At 39.9% G+C, this 21,665-nt stretch overlaps 2 protein-coding genes and 1 pseudogene across 2 annotated transcripts; 1 reads left to right on the top strand and 2 right to left on the bottom strand.

Moving 5' to 3' along the window:
- On the top strand, positions 1–987 carry LOC147368512 (olfactory receptor 7E24-like). Its single transcript, XM_086413456.1, has one exon. The coding sequence runs from the start codon at positions 58–60 to the stop codon at positions 985–987; it is 930 nt and encodes a 309-aa protein (XP_086269582.1). The 5' UTR covers positions 1–57.
- A 6,043-nt stretch (positions 988–7,030) lies between these two features.
- Positions 7,031–8,144, bottom strand: LOC147368511 (olfactory receptor 7G2-like; annotated as a pseudogene).
- Positions 8,145–17,659: 9,515 nt separating this feature from the next.
- On the bottom strand, positions 17,660–18,652 carry LOC147368510 (olfactory receptor 7G2-like). Its single transcript, XM_086413569.1, has one exon. It carries the CDS (start codon positions 18,611–18,613, stop codon positions 17,660–17,662), a length of 954 nt encoding a protein of 317 aa, XP_086269695.1. The 5' UTR covers positions 18,614–18,652.
- Between the last annotated feature and the right edge of the window lie 3,013 nt (positions 18,653–21,665).

Below are 21,665 nucleotides of genomic sequence, written 5' to 3'. Positions count from 1 at the left end.
GTATATTTATTTCCTGTATTAAGCACTCTCTTCTTTTTCAAAAGGTGGTCCATCTACATGGAATCACAGAATCTAACAGGTGTCTCAGAATTCCTCCTCCTGGGCCTCTCAGATGATCCAAACCTGCAGCTCCTTCTTTTTGGGCTCTTCCTGTCCCTGTACCTGATGACCTTGTTTGGGAACCTGCTCATCATCCTAGTCATCAGCTCTGATCCCCACCTCCACACCCCAATGTATTTCTTCCTTTCCAGTTTGTCCTTGGCTGACATCAGTATCAGCACCACCACCATCCCCAAGATGCTGGTGAACCTCCAGACATACAACAAATCCATCACCTATAGAGGGTGTCTGACTCAGTTAACCTTTTTTTCTCTTTTTGCATTTTTGGAGAGTCTCCTCCTGACAGTGATGGCCTATGATCGGTTGGTGGCCATTTGTAACCCTCTACACTACCTGGTCATCATGAATCCCCGTACCTGTGGCGTGTTGGTCCTGGCATCATTTTTCATCAGCTTTTTGACCTCCCTGCTGCACTACTTGATGATGTTACAGCTTACCTTCTGCGCAAATGTAAAAATCCCTCATTTCTTTTGTGATCCTCCCCAACTTGTCAACCTTGCCTGTTCCAACACCTCCATCAGTAACCTATTAATCTATTTCATTGGTACTATCTTCGGTGGAGTTCCACTCTTAGGAATCCTTTACTCTTATGCTCGAATTATATCCTCCATTCTAAGAGTCTCCTCATCAGATGGGAAGTACAAAGCCTTCTCCACCTGTGGCTCTCACCTGTCAGTTGTTTGCTTATTTTTTGGAACAGGCCTTGGGATGTACGTTAGTTCAACTGTCTTATCTTCCCCCAGGAAGAGTGCAGTGGCCTCGGTGATGTACACTGTAGTCACCCCTATGCTGAACCCCTTCATCTACAGTCTAAGGAACAAGGACATCAAGAGTGCCCTGTGGAGAATTATCATCAGAAAAGCCTAATTTCAATCCTCCTGTGGAGGATTTTCTGCAGAATAATCTAATCTCAACACATGTTCCATATTGTTTTGGGTTCATAAGACTGGAAAAGGCAGTAAAATCACATGTATGCAACAAATGATTTGAATCTGCAGTTCCATAGTGTATATATACCTATCTGGCTTTCATCTTTCAGTCCACAAAATTTTTCCTCTTAGAATAGCTGGAAATAGTAGAATTACTTAGAATAGTAATGGAATTGTAACATCATTTGGACACTCCATGTGAGTCATAGCCCATTCAGGATTTTGCATAGCACATCAGTATACCCTTCTCAATTTTCTTATGTATTATGTCAGACCCTTGGTCATGAGCAGTATTGTTTCTATGATTACAAAATAATAATAGCTTTTTTTGTTGTTATTTTCTGTTTTTATAGGTTTCATATTATTTGCCCCCCCCCCACCATTTGTTAGGTGGATTTAAACCCTACCTTAAGTATATTTTTGTTTCTTAATAATGTTGTTCAGATTTTTGAGCAAGTAGGTTGACTAATTTCCTGTTTAACCAGGATATTTTGGGACTGAATTTGGACACTATAACACTGAGTTTTCAACTAGTACTTTTGGGAAATAGGATTATGATTTCCCAAGAATGATGAGAGACTACCTTCTAGAGCAAAGACAATTCTCAATTTTTCTAATAATTCTCCTTGCCATTCCATCTAACTTCTTCCTGGTCATATTACATAGTCAGACATAATACGGAAAAATAGAATGGTTCCATTTCTAGAAGGTACCAAAAGTAGTCAAACTCATACAGACAGAGATTAGAATGGTCGTTGCCAGAATCTTTGGGAGGAAGAATGGGGAGTTAGGGTTTAATGGAGACAAATTTCAGTTGGGGAAGATGGAATAGTGTTGGAGACGAATAGTGGTTTATGGCTGCAAAACCAAAAGAGGAGAGAGGGTCTGAGAGAGGGCTCTTGTCTAATACTTGGAAATGCATTGTCCAAGGAGACACACATGCTGACAAAGCAAGAGTGGAAAAGCTTTATTGGAAAAGGGTGCTTGGGTAGAATGAAGCAGAGTAAGGGAATTCAGAACTACTCTGCCACATAGTTCACAGTTTCAGGTTTTATGGTAATGGGGTTAGTTTCTGGGTTGTCTCTGGCCAATCATTCTGACTCATGGTCCTTCCTGGTGGCATGCATTACTCAACCAAGATAGATTCTAGCGAGAAGGATCCCAGGAGGTCAGTAGGACATATAGACTGCATCCCTACCTACTTTTGACCTTTCCCATATTCTTTCAGTTGGTCGTAGCTTTTTAGTTCTGCATCCCTTAACAGGAACTCCCATTGAAAGATAACCCAAACAAGTGGTTATTCTCATGCTTGGCCAGAGTTGGTGGTTTCAGTCAGTGGTTCCCCTAAAAATCTGCCCCCCAACCCCCTCCTCCTCCAGGACTTCATACTGAAGATAACTTCTTGAGAATTGGAGCAGAGATTTTTCTTCTGTAACTACTTTCTGTTGAGAATGAACATTGTCCTGCCTAATAGAGTAGAAGTTTCTCTCCACCTGTTCTAAATCGAGGTATCTTATGTCTGAAACTGACATCCACCCTTGTAGTAACAAAAATTTAGCCTGAAACTGTCAGAGATATAAGTACTTGTAACAGACAGGGGCCAAACAAGAGGCCTAACAGGATGTCATCACTGTGTCCAGAAAAGGAAGGAAAAATTGGGAGTGAGGGCTACAGAGTGTATGACTTTCTTCTGATCATTTGGTGTTGAGGTAACAGGGCAGTGCTCCAGGAATCTTGCACTCAAGCCTGAAGCTACCATCCTCCTCCTGGATCAGGGATACAGTTCTTCAGAACTCAAAGATAGTGTTATATATACTCTTTGAGGAGGAACCAGCACCTTGCCCCAAGTCTGTACCACCATTTGACTGCTCCTTCCATGTTTCTGTTGGCTTTCCTTGTGGCCTAGATAGTAAAGAATCTTCCTGCAATGCAGAAGACCTGGATTCGATCCCTGGGTTGGGACGATCCCCTGGAGAAGGGAATGGCTACCCACTCCAATATTCCTGCCTGGAGAATTCCAAGGACAGAGGAACCTGGAGGATTACAGTCCAAGGGGTTGCAATGAGTCTGACATGGGACTGAGTGACTCACACTTTCACTTTCCCATGTTTCTGCATCCCCTCCCTTTCCTGATTAGCAACTGTCTGAATCTGCCCTTTGAAACTCAGGGAAGATCAAGGAGGCTGAATGAGCCTACAAATAAGAAACAGGGGATGCAGAAAGGATTTGTACTCTGGAGTCCCACAGAGTCCTCTTCAGTTTCAATTCAGGAAACTGTGCAACAATGGTTCTGGTCACTTCCTGCTAAAATGGGGCAGTTATTGTTGTTGTTGTTTACGTGCTAAGTCGTGTCTGACTCTTTGTGACCCCGTGAACTGCAGCCTGGCAATCTCCTCTGTCCATGGGATTTCCCAATCAAGAGTGGGTAAAATGGGGGCATAGTTCTCCCTCAATTTGGAGAATATACACTTAATTGGAAATATTTCTGAGTTCCAAATCCTGGATCTAAGTCTTGTATGATCTCAATCCCACTTCCTTGGTTCACTATTTTGGTGTAAGATATTCAGTTAGAAGTAGTTGGAGGAGTGAAAACTGGAATTTTAACTGACAAAATAAAGTTCATTCCCTGAGATAAGCCTGAAACCCAATCTGGACCTCTCACCTTGGGGAGAATTGCAGCCAGGTAGCCAGTTGTTTACTTTTATCTAAGGAGGTTTTAACTTCCAGTGTGGTATTAACATACACATATCAGAAACTATTAGCCATTACCTGTCTCCTTTTTCTACTAATATCTGATCTAAAGCAATTTCATTTTCCAAAAAATTCTAGTTGCAAGAGGACACCTTGAACCCATAAGGTTGCAGCTACCAGCTGCCAGCAGACATTGTTTTGAGAATGGCTGGTGACATCCCAAGTCTGCCACAGCTCAGAAAACTGAAGCTCTTAGCTATACAAGGACTTTTCAGAAATCATGTTCATAATGCCAACTAGTATTATTACTTTGGATGTCTGAACTACAGCTATTCCATTTTTACTTTCAATTGCATTTATCTCCTTAATGGCCAAAACAGATGTCACCACTAATGACTTCAGTACTTTTTTCGTTATGAGAAGATACAAGAATTTGAGCTCATAAAATCTTTCCTGAAAGAAACTATCTGAAGGCCTGTTCTGCAGTTCTTCCAGAACATAAAGCACCTCATTCAAGTTCCCCACCTTGGACTCATTTCAAAAGCTGTGGTACATATACACAATGGAGTATTACTCAGCCATTAAAAAGAATACATTTGAATCAGTTCTAATGAGGTGGATGAAACTGGAGCCTATTATACAGAGTGAAGTAAGCCAGAAGGAAAAACACCAATACAGTATACTAACGCATATATATGGAATTTAGAAAGATGATAACAATAACCCTGTGTACGAGATAGCAAAAGTGACGCTGATGTATGGAACAGTCTTATGGACTCTGTGGGAGAGGGAGAGGGTGGGAAGATTTGGGAGAATGGCATTGAAACATGTAAAATATCACGTATGAAACAAGATGCCAGTCCAGGTTCAATGCACGATACTGGATGCTTGGGGCTGGTGCACTGGGACGACCTGGAGGGATGGTATGGGGAGGGAGGAGGGAGGAGGGTTCAGGAGGGGGAGCACATGTATACCTGTGACGGATTCATTTTGATGTTTGGCAAAACTAATACAATTACGTAAAGTTTAAAAATAAAATTAAATTTAAAAAAAAAATGTGTTGAAAGTCAGTGGCTGTAGTAGCCACTGACCTAATCCTAAGAGAGACAGATGGGAAGTGCCCAGTTTTCAGTTATCAGGGCCCCTTCAGGGTAATGAATTCAACCGTGGTTTGGGGGGCATTTCATGACTCTTGTCCCACAACTCTAGGAATGTTCATTCTCAGATCTGGCAGAGATTTCTCTGATAGGCCACTCAATGTGCTATTACTGGACTAGGCCTTATTAACAGTAGCTGGAAGTCTGTGGACCACCTTCTTCCTAGTCTCTTTTGGTCTAGGAAAATATTCCCTCTTGTTACTTCTTCCCCTATCTAGAATTACACTATGACAATCATCAATCTCATATGAAGTTTTATATCATCATTTTATCAGAGGCTCAGTCACACATTTGGTAATGAAAGAAACAATTTTGTAAAAATGGGCAATATAAAAATAAGATAGCTAGCAATATTAATGAGGTCATAAGTAAGAATTTTGGTCAAGAATTGTCTTTAGAAGCAGCCCAGTATATTCGAGATCATCTGAATTTACCTGTTCTATACCAATCCTTACCTTTAAGGGAAGCTATATATTGGCATTGCCCATAAGGCATCTAGCCCAATTTCCTACTGTTATTAGACTGATTACCCCCAGCATGGTTTAACTGTCCCCAGCCTAAGGGAGTATTTAAATTTAAATGACCACAGCCTGGGTGTTAATCTCTTGGTTGTAGACCATGGGGCATCTGATCTTCATCCAAGGATACATTATTGGCTTAAGCTTCAGAAATAAACTTAGAGTATTCTCTTAATAATTTACTTAAAGTTTGCACAATGTAACATAACAGACAGGAATTATCTGAGAATTGAGTCTTAGTGACTACTGACTTCAATAAAGAATTAGAATTTGATATCCATTGAAACATCTCTGCTTCTCTAAAATTACCTTCATTTTTATCAAATATAATTAAATCAAGATTAACTCATCCACAAGTTAAGTCTGATTCATTGATATTGAGATATTTTCCCCTTCCTTTTTTCCTGTGTCTTTTCTACTTCTGTCTCTCTAATAAGGATATCTGTGACTACATTTAAAGGCTATCCAGATAATCTTGGATAAACTCTTTCACTGAAAAGACTCTTTTTCCAAATAAGTAACATTCACCCTGTTGTCATATAAAGTAAGATTCACAAGATAGGAAGAATAGGAAGTGGACATATTGTTTTGGGAGCTACTATTCAAACTCACTACAGAGATGTTCTGGCAGACTCATAGAAAGATCTATTAAAAACTGGCTCAGGGAAGGAAAGTCAGTTTTCTATCTTTGGGCTTCATGTCCAAGTCTAACATTTTAATTTACTGTCACCATCTTTGTGGAGAACAATCTGAGGATAAGGGCATCTCATGCAGGAGTGGATGAGTACTTAGCTCTTGTTCCTGATGATCTCTGAAGTCTTTGTCATGAAAGATAACTTTCTTTATTGTTTAATATATTAGACAAAAGTTTCCTTTTTCTTATTACAACTGAAGTCTCCTCACTGATAAATTTCAGATATCTCACAATCACCTCAACCACCAAGGATGATGACAATTTTATAGATATTGAAACTGATTATAGTGGATGCTACTGGTGCCTCAGAAGGATGCTATTCACCAGTGACTGTGATGTGATGTGTGATGTGAACTCATTTCCCTTGCCTCATGGGAGGGATAATTCTAAGGTATGATTGTCATGGCCCTTTCCATAGTCAGACAGAAGCTAGTCTCAATTCAGGACCACAGCTTCCTTCATTCCTCCCTCAACCCCCACCCCAGCCCCCTGCCTCATCCACCTCCTACAACTTTCCTTTTCTGAGAGTCATCACAAACAAAAGTCACTCAAACTAGAACTCCTGGGTCATACTGCTTCTATAGAACATGAGCAAAGAAATAGAGTATGGAGAATTGAAATGTTGTGACAAACATCCCAGAGCTAGACTAAAAGCAAAGTTGGGCTCTGAGTCCAAGTTGCAATAGTTTAAATATGACTCCATCTAGTCATTTTGGAGGAATTGTACAATGGAAGAATCAAGTATTCTGGTTCTTCTAGGGTGCCTATCATTTTGACTTGAGAAAACCAAGCCCGCACCCCCACCCAAAGACAATGTAATCACAGAACAAAAAAAGGCAACATATCAACGAGTTTCCTCAAGGATTCCTTCTTGTCCCTGTTTCTCAGGCTGTAAATAAATGATGTAAATAAATGGGTTCATCATTTAAGGACCACAATGTATCTCAGTGAGACTACTGCAATTTTTCTGGGCAAGCCAGTAACTGCAGAACTAATGTAAACCCCATGAGCTGTTCAACAGAACAAGGAAACAACCAACAGATGAGACCCACAGGTGGAAAAAGCTTTATACTTTCTATTCATTGATGACATTCTCAAAACAGAGGAGACAATTAGAGTATACAAGAAAATGGTCCCAGAGACAGAAACACCCCAAATAAGCTACCCATGAAATGTATTAGAATGTTGTTGATGAGGGTATCAGAACAGGCCAGCTTGATGACCTGAGGAAACTCACAGAATGAGTGAAGAATTTCCAGGTCTCTGCCGAAGGACAGCCTCAGTGCCATTGGACTGTGGAGCAGGGCATTCATAATGCTAAAGAACAGAAGGAATAGAATCAGCAGAACACAGAAAGGAGGGCTCATGATAACTATGTCCCTTCTGCATGCATGTGTGCTAAGTCACTTCAGTCATGTTTGACTACATGCAACCCCATGGACTATATCCTGCCAGGCTTATCTGTCCATGAAATTCTCCAGGCAAGAATACTGGAGTGGGTTGTCATGCCCTCCTCCAGGGGGTCTTCCTGACTCAAGAGTTGAACTTGAGTCTCTTATGTCCCCTGTATTGGCAGGCAGATGCTTTACTACAGACCCATGTGGGAAGCCCAGACATGTACCTTAGGGGTTGATAAATGATCACATAGCAATCATAGGCCATAATAGCAAGGAGAAAATTCTCCCAACAGGTCAAAAACAGGAAAAAAGCCATTTGGGTGAGGCAGCTTGCAGAAGTGGTGCTCTCATTCTGTGCTTACTTATTGACAAGCATCTTTGGGATGGTGGTTATGCTTAAACAGATGTCAGCAAAGGAAAGATTTGAAAGAAAGTAATACATGGGTGTGCAGAGGTGGGAATCAGAGATGACAGCCAGGATGCCAAGCAGGTTTCCAAGAACAGTGACCATGTATATGGACAGGAACAGTGAAGAGGATAAGCTGGAGTTCAGGATCTTCTGCCATTTCCAGGAGAAGGAAATCTGAAACTTCTGTTTGATTTCCTGATTCCTTGTTATGAAGAAATCGGATGGAAAATATCAGGTGGAGAAACAATAAAATTTATAATCTATGGGCTAGCTGCAGCATTAAAATTACTTTGGAACTTTTTCAAAATAACCATTCTTGGGCCCTGTTCCTGATTCCCTGATGACAAACACTAGAAATAAGGACTAACAATTAACATTTTTAATAAGGTCTCTATATGATTCTGCCAAACAATGAATTTTGAAAGCCACTTCTCTAGAAAAACACTCATCTATATAATGAACCCAAGAAAATAATTGAATCTTCTCTTCTGCCTATTTCTCCCTCCACTTACTTTATTAGCCAAAATATTTTGTTAAGCACTGATAACCTCACACACTGTGGCAAGTGCTGAGAGTAAAATAAAGAAATGTGTTTGTTAGCCATCTGTATGTCTTCTTTGGAGAAATGTCTATTTAGTTCTTTGGCCCAATTTTTGATTGCGTCATTTATTTTTCTGGAATTGAGCTGTAGGAGTTGCTTGTATATTTTTGAGAGTAGTTGTTTGTCAGTTGCTTCATTTGCTATTATTTTCTCCCATTCTGAAGGCTGTCTTTTCACCTTGCTTATAGTTTCCTTTGTTGTGTAGAAACTTTTAAGTTTAATTAGGTCCCATTTGTTTATTTTTGCTTTTATTTCCAATATTCTGGGAGGTGGTTCATAGAGGATCCTGCTGTGATGTATGTCGGAGAGTGTTTTGCCTATGTTCTCCTCTAGGAGTTTTATATTTTCTGGTCTTCCATTTAGATCTTTAATCCATTTTCAGTTTATTTTTGTGTATGGTGTTAGAAAGTGTTCTAGTTTCATTCTTCTACAAGTTGCCCAGCTTTCCCATCACCACTTGTTAAAGAGATTGTCTTTAATCCATTGTATATTCTTGCCTCCTTTGTCAAAGATAAGGTGTCCATAGGTGTGTGGATTTATCTCTGGACTTTCTATTTTGTTCCATTGATCTATATTTCTGTCTTTGTTCCAGTACCATACTGTCTTGATGGCTCTGGCTTTGTAGTAGAGCCTGAAGTCAGGCAGGTTGATTTCTCCAGTTCCATTCTTCTTTCTCAAGATTGCTTTGGCTATTTGAGGTTTTTTGTGTTTCCATACAAATTGTGAAATTATTTGTTCTAGCTCTGTGAAGAATACCGTTGGTAGCTTGATAGGGATTGCTTTGAATCTATAAATTGCTTTGGGTAGTATACTGATTTTCACTATATTGATTCTTCCGATCCATGAACATGGTATATTTCTCCATCTATTATTGTCCTCTTTGATTTCTTTCACCAGTGTTTTATAGTTTTCTATATATAGATCTTTAGTTTCTTTAGGTAGATATATTCCTAAGTATTTTATTCTTTTTGTTGCAATGGTGAATGGAATTGTTTCCTTAATTTCTCTTCCTATTTTCTCATTATTAGTGTATAGGAATGCAAGGGATTTCTGTGTGTTTATTTATATTGTACAACTTTACTATATTCATTGATTAGCTCTAGTAATTTTCTGGTGGAGTCTTTAGGGTTTTCTATGTAGAGGATCATGTCATCTGCAAACAGTGAGAGTTTTACTTCTTCTGGGCCAAAGAACTAAATAGACATTTCTCCAAAGATGACATACAGATGGCTAACAAACACATGAAAAGATGCTCATCATCACTCATTATCAGAGAAATGCAAATCAAAACCACAATGAGGTATCATTTCATGCCAGTCAGAATGGCTGGATCCAAAAGTCTACAGCAATAAATGCTGGAGAGGGTGTGGAAAAAAGGGAACCCTCTTACACTGTTGGTGGGAATGCAAACTAGTACAGCCACTATGGAGAACAGTGTGGAGATTCCTTTAAAAACTGGAAATAGAACTGCCTTATGACCTAGAAATCCCACTGCTGGGCATACACACCAAGGAAACCAGAATTGAAAGAGACACATGTACCCCAATATTCACCACAGCACTGTTTATAATAGCCAGGACATGGAAGCAACCTAGATGTCCATCAGCAGATGAATGGATAAGAAAGCTGTGGTACATATACACAATGGAGTATTACTCAGATATTAAAAAAGAATACATTTGAATCAGTTCTAATGAGGTGGATGAAACTGGAGCCTATTATACAGAGTGAAGTAAGCCAGAAAGAAAAACACCAATACAGTATACTAACACATATATATGGAATTTAGAAAGATGGTAACGATAACCCTGTATATGAGACAGCAAAAGAGACACAGATGTATAGAACAGTCTTTTGGACTCTGTGGGAGAGGGAGAGGGTGGGGTGATTTGGAAGAATAACATTGAAACATGTATAATATCATATATGAAACGAGTTGCCAGTCCAGGTTTGATGCATGATACTGGATGCTTGGGGCTGGTGCACTGAGATGACCCAGAGGGAGGATACAGGGAGGGAGGTGGGAGGGGGGGTTTGGGATGGGGAACATGTGTATACCTGTGGCAGATTCATGTTGATGTATGGCAAAACCAATACAATATTATAAAGTAATTAACCTCCAATTAAAATAAATAAATTTATATTAAAAAAAAAAGAAATGTGTGTGCTCAATCATGTCTGATCCCTCGAGACCTCATGAACTGTAGCCCGCCAGGCTCTTCTCTCCATGGAATTCTCCAGGCAAGACTACTGAGTGGGTAGACATTCCCTTCTCCAGGGGATCTTCCCAACCCAGGGATCAAATCCACATTTCCAGCATCTCCTGTGTTGAAAGGCAGATTCTTTATCACTGCACCACCTGCAAAGCCCCTAAAATGAAGAAGACATTGCTGCATTTCTTCTTAATTATTATACAACTTCAAACAAAAAGAAATATAAGAATAAAATTACAAATTCTGTTTATTTATTCATAATTATGAATAAAATTATGAAGGAATTTCATCCCTTAAGCTGGTAACTGGCATATGATTTTTTTTTTTTAAAGCTGAGTATGAGTGAAAGGAAAAAACTGAATACATAGGCTCCTAAAACATCCAGATGAAAATAGCAATAATTTGCTAGTATTTAGAAGATAACAAGAATACTACAAGATAACACTAAATGTCAAACATCCTAGAAGGAGTGTCCCTGTAAGCAGAGGTTCTCCCTCTCCTAGTTAGTTAGTTATTGTTAGTGGCTTAGTCATGTCTGACTCTTTGTGACCCCATGGACTGTAGTCCTCCAGGCTTCTCAGTCCATGGAATTCTCCAGGCAAGAATACTGAGTGGATAGCCATATACTTTCTTCAGGGATCTTGAGAGCCCAGGTTCTCCTACACTGCAGGCAGAATCTGAGTCACCAGGGAAGGCCTCTCAGTCTCTGGGGGTGGGGGGCCACGGGGGTTGGGGAGGCAGACAAATGTGGTCTTGACAGCCCTTATTGCTTGGAAGAGTACTTAGACTCAGAACTCTGAAATTAGTGGAGTTAATTAATTAATGGAGTTAATTAATGGACTCAGACTCTACTACTTGTTTTATGAAAACAGAAACTTGTCCAACTAAATGAGTAACCTAGTATCCTCATTGAGTAATGGGAATGTTTCCTCTTGAGAAATCTGTATGCAGGTCAAGAAGCAACAGTTAGAACCGGACATGGAACAACGAACTGGTTCCAAATTGGAAAAGGAGTACATCAAGACTGTATATTGTCACCCTGCTTATTTAATTTTCATGCAGAATATATCATGAGAAATGCTGGGCTGGATGAAACACAAGCTGGAATCAGGTTTGCTGGGAGAAGTATCAATAACCTCAGTTATGCAGATGACACCACCCTTATGGCAGGAAGAGAAACGGAACTAAAGAGCCTTTTGATGAAAGTGAAAGAGGAGAGTGAAAAACCTGGCTTAAAACTCAGCATTCAAAAAAGGAAGATCATGGCATCCAGTCCCATAACTTCATGGCAAATAGATGGCGAAATAATGGAAACAGTTCAGTTCACTTCAGTTCAGTCACTCAAATCATGTCCAACTCTTTGCAACCACATGGACTACAGCACACCAGGCTTCCCTATCCATCACCAACTCCTGGAGACTTCTCAAACTCAAGTCCATTGAGTCAGTGATGCCATCCAACCATCCCATCCTCTGTCATCCCGTTGTTGTCCTGCCTTCAGTCGTTCCCAGCATCAGGGTCTTTTCCAATGAGTCAGTTCTTCACATCAAGTGGCCAAAGCATTGGAGATTCAGCTTCAGCATCAGTCTTTCCAATGAATATTCAGGAATGAATTCCTTTAGGATTGAGTAGTTGGATCTCCTTGCAGTCCAAGGGACTCTCAAGAGTCTTCTCCAACACTACAGTTCAAAAGTGTCAATTATTTGTTGCTCAGCTTTCTTTATAATCCAACTCTCACATCCATACATGACTACTGGAAAAACCATAGCTTTGACTAGATGGACCTTTGTTGGCAAAGTAATGTCTCTGTTTTTGTTTTTTTTTTTTAATTTTATTTTATTTTTAAACTTTACATAATTGTATTAGTTTTGCCAAATATAAAAATGAATCCGCCACAGGTATACATGTGTTCCCCATCCTGAACCCTCCTCCCTCCTCCCTCCCCATACCATCCCTCTGGGTCGTCCCAGTGCACTAGCCCCAAGCATCCAGTATCGCGCATCGAACCTGGACTGGCAACTCGCTGCGATCCAAATGTCTCTGTTTTTTAACATGCTATCTATGTTTGTCATAGCTTTTCTTCCAAAGAGCAAGCATCTTTTAATTTCATGGCTGCAGTCACCATCTGCAGTGATTTGGGAGCCCCCCAAAATAACGTCTCTCACTGTTTCCATTGTTTCCCCATCTATTTGCCATGAAGTGATGGGACAGGATGCCATGATCTTCCTTTTTTGAATGTTCAGTTTTAAGCCAGCTTTTTCACTCTCCTCTTTCACTTTCATCAAGAGACTCTTTAGTTCTTCTTCACTTTCTGCCATCTGCGTGTCTGAGGTTATTGTTATTTCTCCAGGCAATCTTGATTCCAGCTTGTGCTTCAACCAGCCTGGCATTTTGCATGATGTACTCTGCATATAAGTTAAATAAGCAGGGTGACAGTATACAGCCTTGACATACTTCTTGCCCTATTTGCAGCCAGTCTGTTGTTCCATGTCCAGTTTTAACTGTTGCTTCTTGACCTGCATACAGATTTCTCAGAAGGCAGGTAAGGAGGTCTGGTATTCCCATCTCTTTCAGAATTTTCCACAGTTTGTGGTGATTCACACAGTCAAAGGCTTTGGCATAGTCAATAAAGCAGAAGTATATGTTTTTTTCTGGAGCTTTCTTGATTTTTTGATGATACAACAGATGTTGACAATTTGATCTCTGGTTCCACTGCCTTTTCTAAATACAGCTTAAACATCTGGAAGTTCATGGTTCACATACTGTTGAAGACTCACTTGGAGAATTTTGAGCATTACTTTGCTAGTGTGTGAGATGAGTGCAATTGTGAGGTAGTTTGAACATTCTTGGCATTGCCTTTCTTTGGGATTGGAATGAAAACCGGCTTTTTCCAGTCCTGTGACCACTGCTGAGTTTTCCAGATTTGCTGGCATATTGAGTGCAGCACTTTAACAGCATCATCTTTCAAGATTTGACATAGCTCAACTGGAATTCCATCACCTCCAGTAGCTTTGTTTGTAGTGATGCTTCCTATGACTTTGCATTCCAGGATGTCTGGCTCTAGATGAGTGATCACACCATTGTGGTTTCTGGGTCATGAAGATCTTTTTTGTATAGTTCTTCTGTGTATTCTTGCCACCTCTTCTTAATAGCTTCTGTTTCTGTTAGTCCCACACTGTTTCTTCCTTTATTGTGCCCATCTTTGCATGAAATGTTCCCTTTGTATCTTTAATTTTCTTGAAGAGATCTCCCATTCTATTGTTTTCCTCTATTTCTTTGCACTGATCATTGAGGAAGGCTTTCTTATCTCTCCTTGCTATTCTTTGGAAATCTGCATTTAAATGGGTATACCTTTCCTTTTCTCCTTTGCCTTTAGCTTCTCTTCTTTTCTCAGCTATTTGTAAGACCTCCTCAGAAACAGTGACAGACTTTATTTTCTTGGGCTCCAAAATCACTGCAAATGGTGACTTCAGCCATGAAATTTAAAGATGTTTACTCCTTGGAAGAAAAGCTATGACCAACCTAGACAGCATATTAAAAAGCAGAGACAGTACTCTGCTGACAGAGGTCTGTATAATCTAAACTATGCTTTTTCCACTAGTCATGTATAGATGTGAGAGTTGTACCATAAAGAAAGCTGAGCACTGAAGAATTGACGCTTTTGAACTGTGGTGTTGGAGAAGACTCTTGAGAGTCCCTTGGACTGCAGGGAGATCAAGCCAGTCAGTTCTAAAGGAAATCAACCCTTAATATTCATTGGAAGGACTGATGCTGAAAATTGAAGCTCCAGTACTTTGGCCACCTGATGCAAAGAATCAATGACTCATTAGAAAAGACCCTGATGCTGGGAAAGGTTGAAGGCAGGACAAGAAGGAGATGACAGAGGATGAGATGGTTGGATGACATCACCGACTCAATGGACATGCGTTTGAGCAAGCTCCAGGAGTTGGTGATGGACAGGGAAGCCTGATGTGCTGCAGTACACAGGGTCGCAAAGAGTCTGACATGAATGACTGAACTGAGCTTTTCTAGCATCAGGGTCTTTTCCAATGAGTTGACTGTTTGTATCAGGTGGCCAAAGTGTTGGAGCTTCAGCATCCATCCTTCCAAGGAGTACTCAGGGTTGATTTCCTTTAGGATACACTGGTTTGATCTCCTTGCAGTCCAAAGGTCTCTCAAGAGTCTTCTCCAGCACCACAAATCAAAAGCTTCAATCTTTCCATACTCAGCCTTCTTTATAATCCAAGTTTCACATCTGTACAAGACTACTGGAAAGACCATAGGTTTGACTATGTGGAATTTTGTCAGCAAAGTGATGTCTTTGCTTTTTATTATGCTGTCTAGGTTTGTCATAGCTTTCCCTCCAAGAAGCAAGTGTATTTTAATTTAATTTCATTCATATACTGATATCCTAATATTTAGAATATGACTGTATTTGAGATAAGATCTTTGAAGAGGTAATTTGGTTAAAATGGAATCATTAAGGTGAACCTTAATCCAATGAGAGATTTGCATACATGCATACAGAGGAAAGACCACATGAAGAGAATATGGCCAGCTACAAGCCAAGAAAAATGGCCTCAAAAGAAACCAGTCTTGCTGACACCTTCATCTAGGCTTCCAATCTCCAGAACTGTGACAATAACTTTGTTATTAAGCCACCCAGTCTGTGCTACTCTGCTATGGCAGCACTAGCTTCCTGGGGGCTCAGATGGTAAAGAATGCCTGGGAGACCTGGGTTCAGTCCCTGGATTGGGAAGACCCCCTGGAGAAGGGCATGGCAACCCACTCCAGTATTTTTGCCTGGAGAATTCCCATAGACAGAGGAGCCTGGTGGGCTGCAGTCCATGGGGTCACAAAGAGTCAGACATGACTAAGTGACTAAGCACACAGCACAGCAAACTAATACATTGTACAGACCCCTTCACCACCAGCACAAGATTTAAAGTAAACATCTGAACATTTTATAGCACCCATGTTTGTGAGGGGGAGGATTTCTACTCAGGAGAAAAATGGGTCCTGCCATTATAGAGAGAGTGTATGATCCCAGTGGAAAAAGTCCTTGGTGAGAATTCATACAAACATATATGTGAACATGTCAAAAACAGAGTCAGAGTTTGTTGGGGGTCACGAGGGTCTTGGTTTTAATCTTATGTCTCTCCTCACTGCTTCTACTGTAAGAAATTATAGTGTAACAATATTAAAGAGACTTTGTGTTACCTGGCTGACATCACTGAAGTATGGTGCTTGATATATCTCCCATGGATCTTGAAGGCAGATCTGTCCTTAGAAGGACCAGACAAACTGATTGAGGCAACGGGCTCCAGGTCAAGAAAGATCATCTCTGGAAGGAGGTTCACGTGTCCTTCTTCCTTACTGAGCAAGGACTGTTGAGTGAGGTGGTCACAGGGAGACTCTTGCAATCTCTGCATCCCTGGGGATCAATAACTAAAGCTCCTCATTAGACAAGCTATTTTAGTGTCATGCTGATCCCTGGACCTTCCAGATCAAGACTCTAGAATGGATGAGTTCACGATGGCCAATGTCTGACCCTCTGAGGCAAGGTAGCTGCACACCATCTACTTCTTTCCACTTCTGTTTGGACAGCTTTGTTTCAATCAACATAGGTAGTTAATTCCTTTTCAGAGTTCATATCCACCTTTTCCAATTTTGCCACAATAATTTCATTGTATATTTCCTTTTTCTTAGTTTATTGAGAAATAATTAACACACATCATTGCATAAGTTTGAGGTATACAGCAGATAATTTGATTTACATATATTATGAAGTGATTATCACAACAAGTTCAGCTAACAGTCATAATCAAGAGATACAATAAAAAGACAGAAAAAAGAAGGAAAATACATTTTCTTACTTTCAAGATTAACTACTTTCCTATATATCGTACGTCAGTGTTAACTGTGTCATCATGTTGTACATTGCACCCCTAGTGTTTATTTATCTTTTCTGAGGTGTAAATGATTTACATTATTAGATTAGTTTCAGATGTACAATGTAGTCATTCAAAATTTTTATAAATTAATCTGCATTTAAAGTTATTATATATTTTATGGGGGTATGTGTTGTGTTGGTTTCTGCTGTACAATGAAGTGAATTATCAAATATTGGCTACATTTACAATACAATACATCCCTGTAGCTAATTTATTTTATACATAGTAGTTTGTACCTTTTAAGCCCTTGCCAATTTCTTGCCTCTCCTACCTTCTTCTTCCCACTAGTAACAACTGGGTGGTTCTCAATATCTGTGAGTCTGTTTAATTTTGTTACATCCACTCATGCATTTTATTTTTTAGATTTCACATGTAAGTGATAGCATACTTTATTTGTCTTTCTCTCTGTGACTAATTTCACTATTATAGTAACCCCCAAGTCCATTCATGCTGTAGCAAATGGCAATATTTCATTCCTGTCTATGGCTGAGTAATATTGCATATATATATATGCAATATATATACATACAATATATATTGCATGTATATATACATGCAATATATATACATGAAAGTGTGAAATTGTTAGTCTCTCAGTTGTGTCTGACTCTTTGTGACCCCATGCACTGTAGCTCACCATGTGCCTCTGTTCATGGGATTTCCCAGGCAAGAATACTGGAGTGGGTTGCCATTTCCTTCTCCAGGGGATCTTCCTGACCCAGGGATTGAACCTGGGTCTCCTTTATTGCAGGAGTTTTCTTATATGTATTATTTATATATAACTCATTTATATACATATATTCAATTACCCATTACATATTCTTGCCTCTTTTGTTGGATATCAATGATCCACATATGATCTATGCTACAGAATGTCCATGCACACTTGAAAAAAATGTATATTCTGCCACTTACAAATGGAATATTCTACATATATCTATTAACTATTATTTTGCCTCGTTCTATAAACACAAGGCTAAGGTAGATGGCACAACCACAGAAAAGAAGATGTCCCATTGATGAGTTTTCTCAAGGCTCCCTTCATGTCCCTGTTTCTCAGGCTGTAGATAAAAGGGTTCATCATCTGAGAAACCACAATGTACATAACTGAAGCCACTGCAGTCTTCCTGGATGAGCCAGTCAGGATAGAACTTATATAAACTCCAAAACCTGTCCCATAGAATAAGGAAACAACTGACAAGTGAGACCCACAGGTGGAAAAAGCTTTCAGCTTTGCACCCGCTGATGGCATTCTCAAAACAGAGGAGACAATTTGAGTATAAGAGAAAATGATGCCAGAGAGGGGAACGACACCAAATATGCTACCCACCAAATATAACAAAAGGTCATTGATGTGGGTATCAGAACATGTTAGCTTGACAACCTGAGCAAGTTCACAGAAAAAGTGAGGGATTTCCAGGTTCTTACAAAAGGACAGCCGCAATGCTGTCAGACTGAGGAGCAGAGCATTCAGAATGCTTAGCAACAGTGAGAATATAATCAGCAGGCCACAGGTTTGTGGGTTCATGATAATTGAGTATCTTAAAGGGTGACAAATGGCCACATAACGGTCATAAGCCATGACAGTAAGGAGAAAATTTTCCAGAAAGGCAAAAACCATGACGAAGCACATCTGGGTGAGGCAGCCTGAATATGTGATGCTCTGATTTTGTGCTTGGATGTTGACCAGCATTTTGGGGATCGTGGCTGTGCTCATGCAGATGTCAGTAAAGGACAGGTTGGAGAGGAAGAAGTACATGGGGGTGTGGATGTGGGGGTCACAGCTGACAGCCAGGATGATGAGCAGGTTTCCCAGGAGAGTGATCAGGTACATGGACAGAAACAGGAAGATGTGGAGCTGTAGTTCTGGATCATCTGTCAATCCCAGGAGATAAAAATTGGAAACATCTGTTTGATTTCTGGTTTCCATATTGTTGATGAATCTGAAGGAAAAATGGAGTGAAAATAAAATAAAATGAAGGGTCCCCAGGTGAGCAGCAGCAGCCCTTGGGAACTGATTAGAACTGCAAATTCTTGGTATCACTGTAGGTTTACTGCTGATAAACTCTAGGGGCAAGGGCCAGAAATTCAAGTTTCAACAAACCCACCAGATGAATTTGATATATGATAAAGTTTGAAAAAACAGTGCTTAAATTTGAACATAAAGAAATAAAATTTTATGTATATTGTAAATCCAAGAGATCATTTAAATATTTCCCTTTGCTAATTTTCCCCTCCATCATCACATTTCACACTTTGTTGACTTTTATTTTTATTGATCACCAACAGCCCTGGGATTTCTTTGGAAGGAATGATGCTAAGGCTGAAACTCCAGTACTTTGGCCACTTCATGCGAAGAGTTGACTCATTGGAAAAGACTCTGATGCTGGGAGGGATTGGGGGAAGGAGGAGAAGGGGACGACAGAGGATGAGATGGCTGGATTGCATCACCGACTCGATGGACGTAAGTCTGAGTGAACTCCAGGAGTTGGTGATGGACAGGGAGGCCTGGTGTGCTGCGATTCATGGGTTCACAAAGAGTCGGACACTACTGAGTGACTGAACTGAACTGAACTGAACACTTTTTCACACCTTGTGCCAAATGCTGAGACTGAAATAAAGAATAAAATGTGACATTTCCTTCAGAATCATTTCTTGCCTCAAACACGCAGAAAGATGAGAATGCATATATCTAATCTGTCTTGTGGAGTGTGGTGCCCCGAACTTAACATACCTCAAAATGACTTGAGGGGCTTATCAGATTATAGATGGGTTATCAGATCTAAGTTACATTTATCATATCTGAGTTATAATATATCTCTATTCATCCATGCGAACACTTAGGTAAGATGAGGTTATATCAAGGTTACGAAATACACAGTGGATAGAAAATATTAAGTCTGAGCTCAGATCTTCTCACCACTGAGTTGACTCTGGATAGTATAGAATTAGCATTCCCAAACCAACACTCAGATTTTATAATTTCCCTTTAACAGTTTAATATTTTCATCTTGAAAACATGCCAGATCTTTTCTCCTGCCTATAATATATGTTCGTCTCTACCCATGAAGTATTGTGTAACAGGTCACGGCATCTATACAGGTATATGCTCTGCACCTGAGCAAAGACTAGAAATGACATATATCCTCACCCATAACAATTTTTTACTTGACCTTTTCATAAAACCAGATCTTTATTTCTGGTAGTTTATAAATGTCAAAAGTAAGATTCATTTACAATAGTAACAAAATAGAATACTTTTAGAAAAGATGTTGATTATGTTTGAGTTTGATGTTTTATTGTGTCAATTTTCACTTTAAAAAAGAAAATGTCATGTAGATTCCTTCATGATATGCAACTCATCTGCATTAGCAATTAATTCTAACAGAAGCTGGACAAATATCACATTCTGTGTTTCATCCTAGGGGGATTTCTTCCCCTAAGATGATAGGTGAGATATCATTAAAAAAAAAAAAAAAAGCTAGATGAGAGAGAATTAAATGCATAAGCTTCAAAAAATAGATTAAAATAGCAAAGATTTGGGCTTCCCAGTTGGCTCAGTGGTTAAGAATCTGCCTGCCAAAGCAGGAGCTGTAGGAGACGCGGGTTTGATCTCTGGATTGGGAAGATCCCTTGGAAGAGGAAATGGCAAGCCACTCCAATATTCTTGCCTGGGAAATCCCATGGACAGAGGAGCCTGGTGGGCTACAGTGCATAGGGTCACAAAGAGTCAGACACAACTGAAGAGACAGCATGCCTGCAGAGCAACAATTTTTGGTCCTTAGAAGACAGGAAACTACAAGATAAGACAGATATATGACACTTCAAAAATATTCAGGCATTGAAACTTCCCTAGTGATCTACCTCCTAATGTAGGCAAGGTGGGTTCCATCCCTGGTCTTGGAACTAAGATACATCATGCCATGCGGCAACTAAGCCTGTGCACCATAACTCCTGAGCCCAAAGCCTCTAGAGGCTCCTGTTGCAACAAGCAAAGTTTGTGCACCACAGGGAAAAGCCCACATGCCACAACTAGCAACAAAGAGTCCAGCACTGCAGCAAAGACCCAGTGAAGGCAAAATAAAAATTGTATAGCTGAGCACCAAAGAATTGATGCCTTCAAACTGTGGTGCTGGAGAAGACTCTTAAGAGTCCCCTGGACAGCAGGGAGATCAAACCAGTGAGTCCTAACGAAAATCAACACTAAATATTCATTGGAAGCTCTGATGCTGAAGCTGAAGCTCCAATACTTTGGTCATCTGATGGAGTCAACTGGTTGGAAAAGATCCTGATGCTGGGAAAGATTGAGGGCAAAAGGAGAAGAGGATGGCAGAGGATGAGATGGTCAGATAGCATCACTGACTCAATGGACATGAGCAAATTCCAGGAGATGGTGAAGGACAGGGAAGCTTGGAGTGCTGCAGTCCATGGGATCACAAAGAGTTGGATACGACTGAGTGACTGAACAACAACATATATATTCAGGCACCCTACAGGATTATAAAACAATAGTCTTCCGCAGTTGGGGGAGACAGATGTGGCTATGTCAGTCCTTATTAGCTGGTATATTATTTAGGCTCAAATACTATGAACTTAATCCAGGACCAGTACTTTCTTTGAGAATTCAAAAATTGTTCAACTGTGTAAGAAACTTCAATGTACTCATTTGTTTAGTGGGAGCTATTATAAAATATTATGGAATATTGAAATGATGAGAAATGAATAAAGAGCCATCAGCATAATACTCAGCATATGAGACCTTTGTACTCACCTATCCTATTTTAAAATTTTCTTCATGAACAAAGGCACCTGTCTCATTACACTCCTAGGAAGGAAGCCGTGATCAGATTAAAAGAATACAATAGAAAGGGGGAATGAATATTGTTCCATGGCAACTGAAAATTTCAGAGATGTGTTATGAGCTTAAAATCTAGTTAGAAATCATTATCACATAGAAAAGATATGAAGGAAATATTGATGAT

Source organism: Bos grunniens, chromosome 7 (assembly GCF_055505025.1).
Source record: "Bos grunniens cultivar Pamir isolate PY7600 chromosome 7, Bosgru_T2T1.0, whole genome shotgun sequence".
NCBI classification, from domain to species: domain Eukaryota; kingdom Metazoa; phylum Chordata; class Mammalia; order Artiodactyla; family Bovidae; genus Bos; species Bos grunniens.
This window is presented reverse-complemented; position numbering and strand designations above follow the sequence as displayed.

Coding starts and splice junctions, on each gene's coding strand:
- LOC147368510 (XM_086413569.1), bottom strand. CDS start 18,613: ATGGAAACCAGAAATCAAACAGATGTTTCCAATTTTTATCTCCTGGGA.
- LOC147368512 (XM_086413456.1), top strand. CDS start 58: ATGGAATCACAGAATCTAACAGGTGTCTCAGAATTCCTCCTCCTGGGC.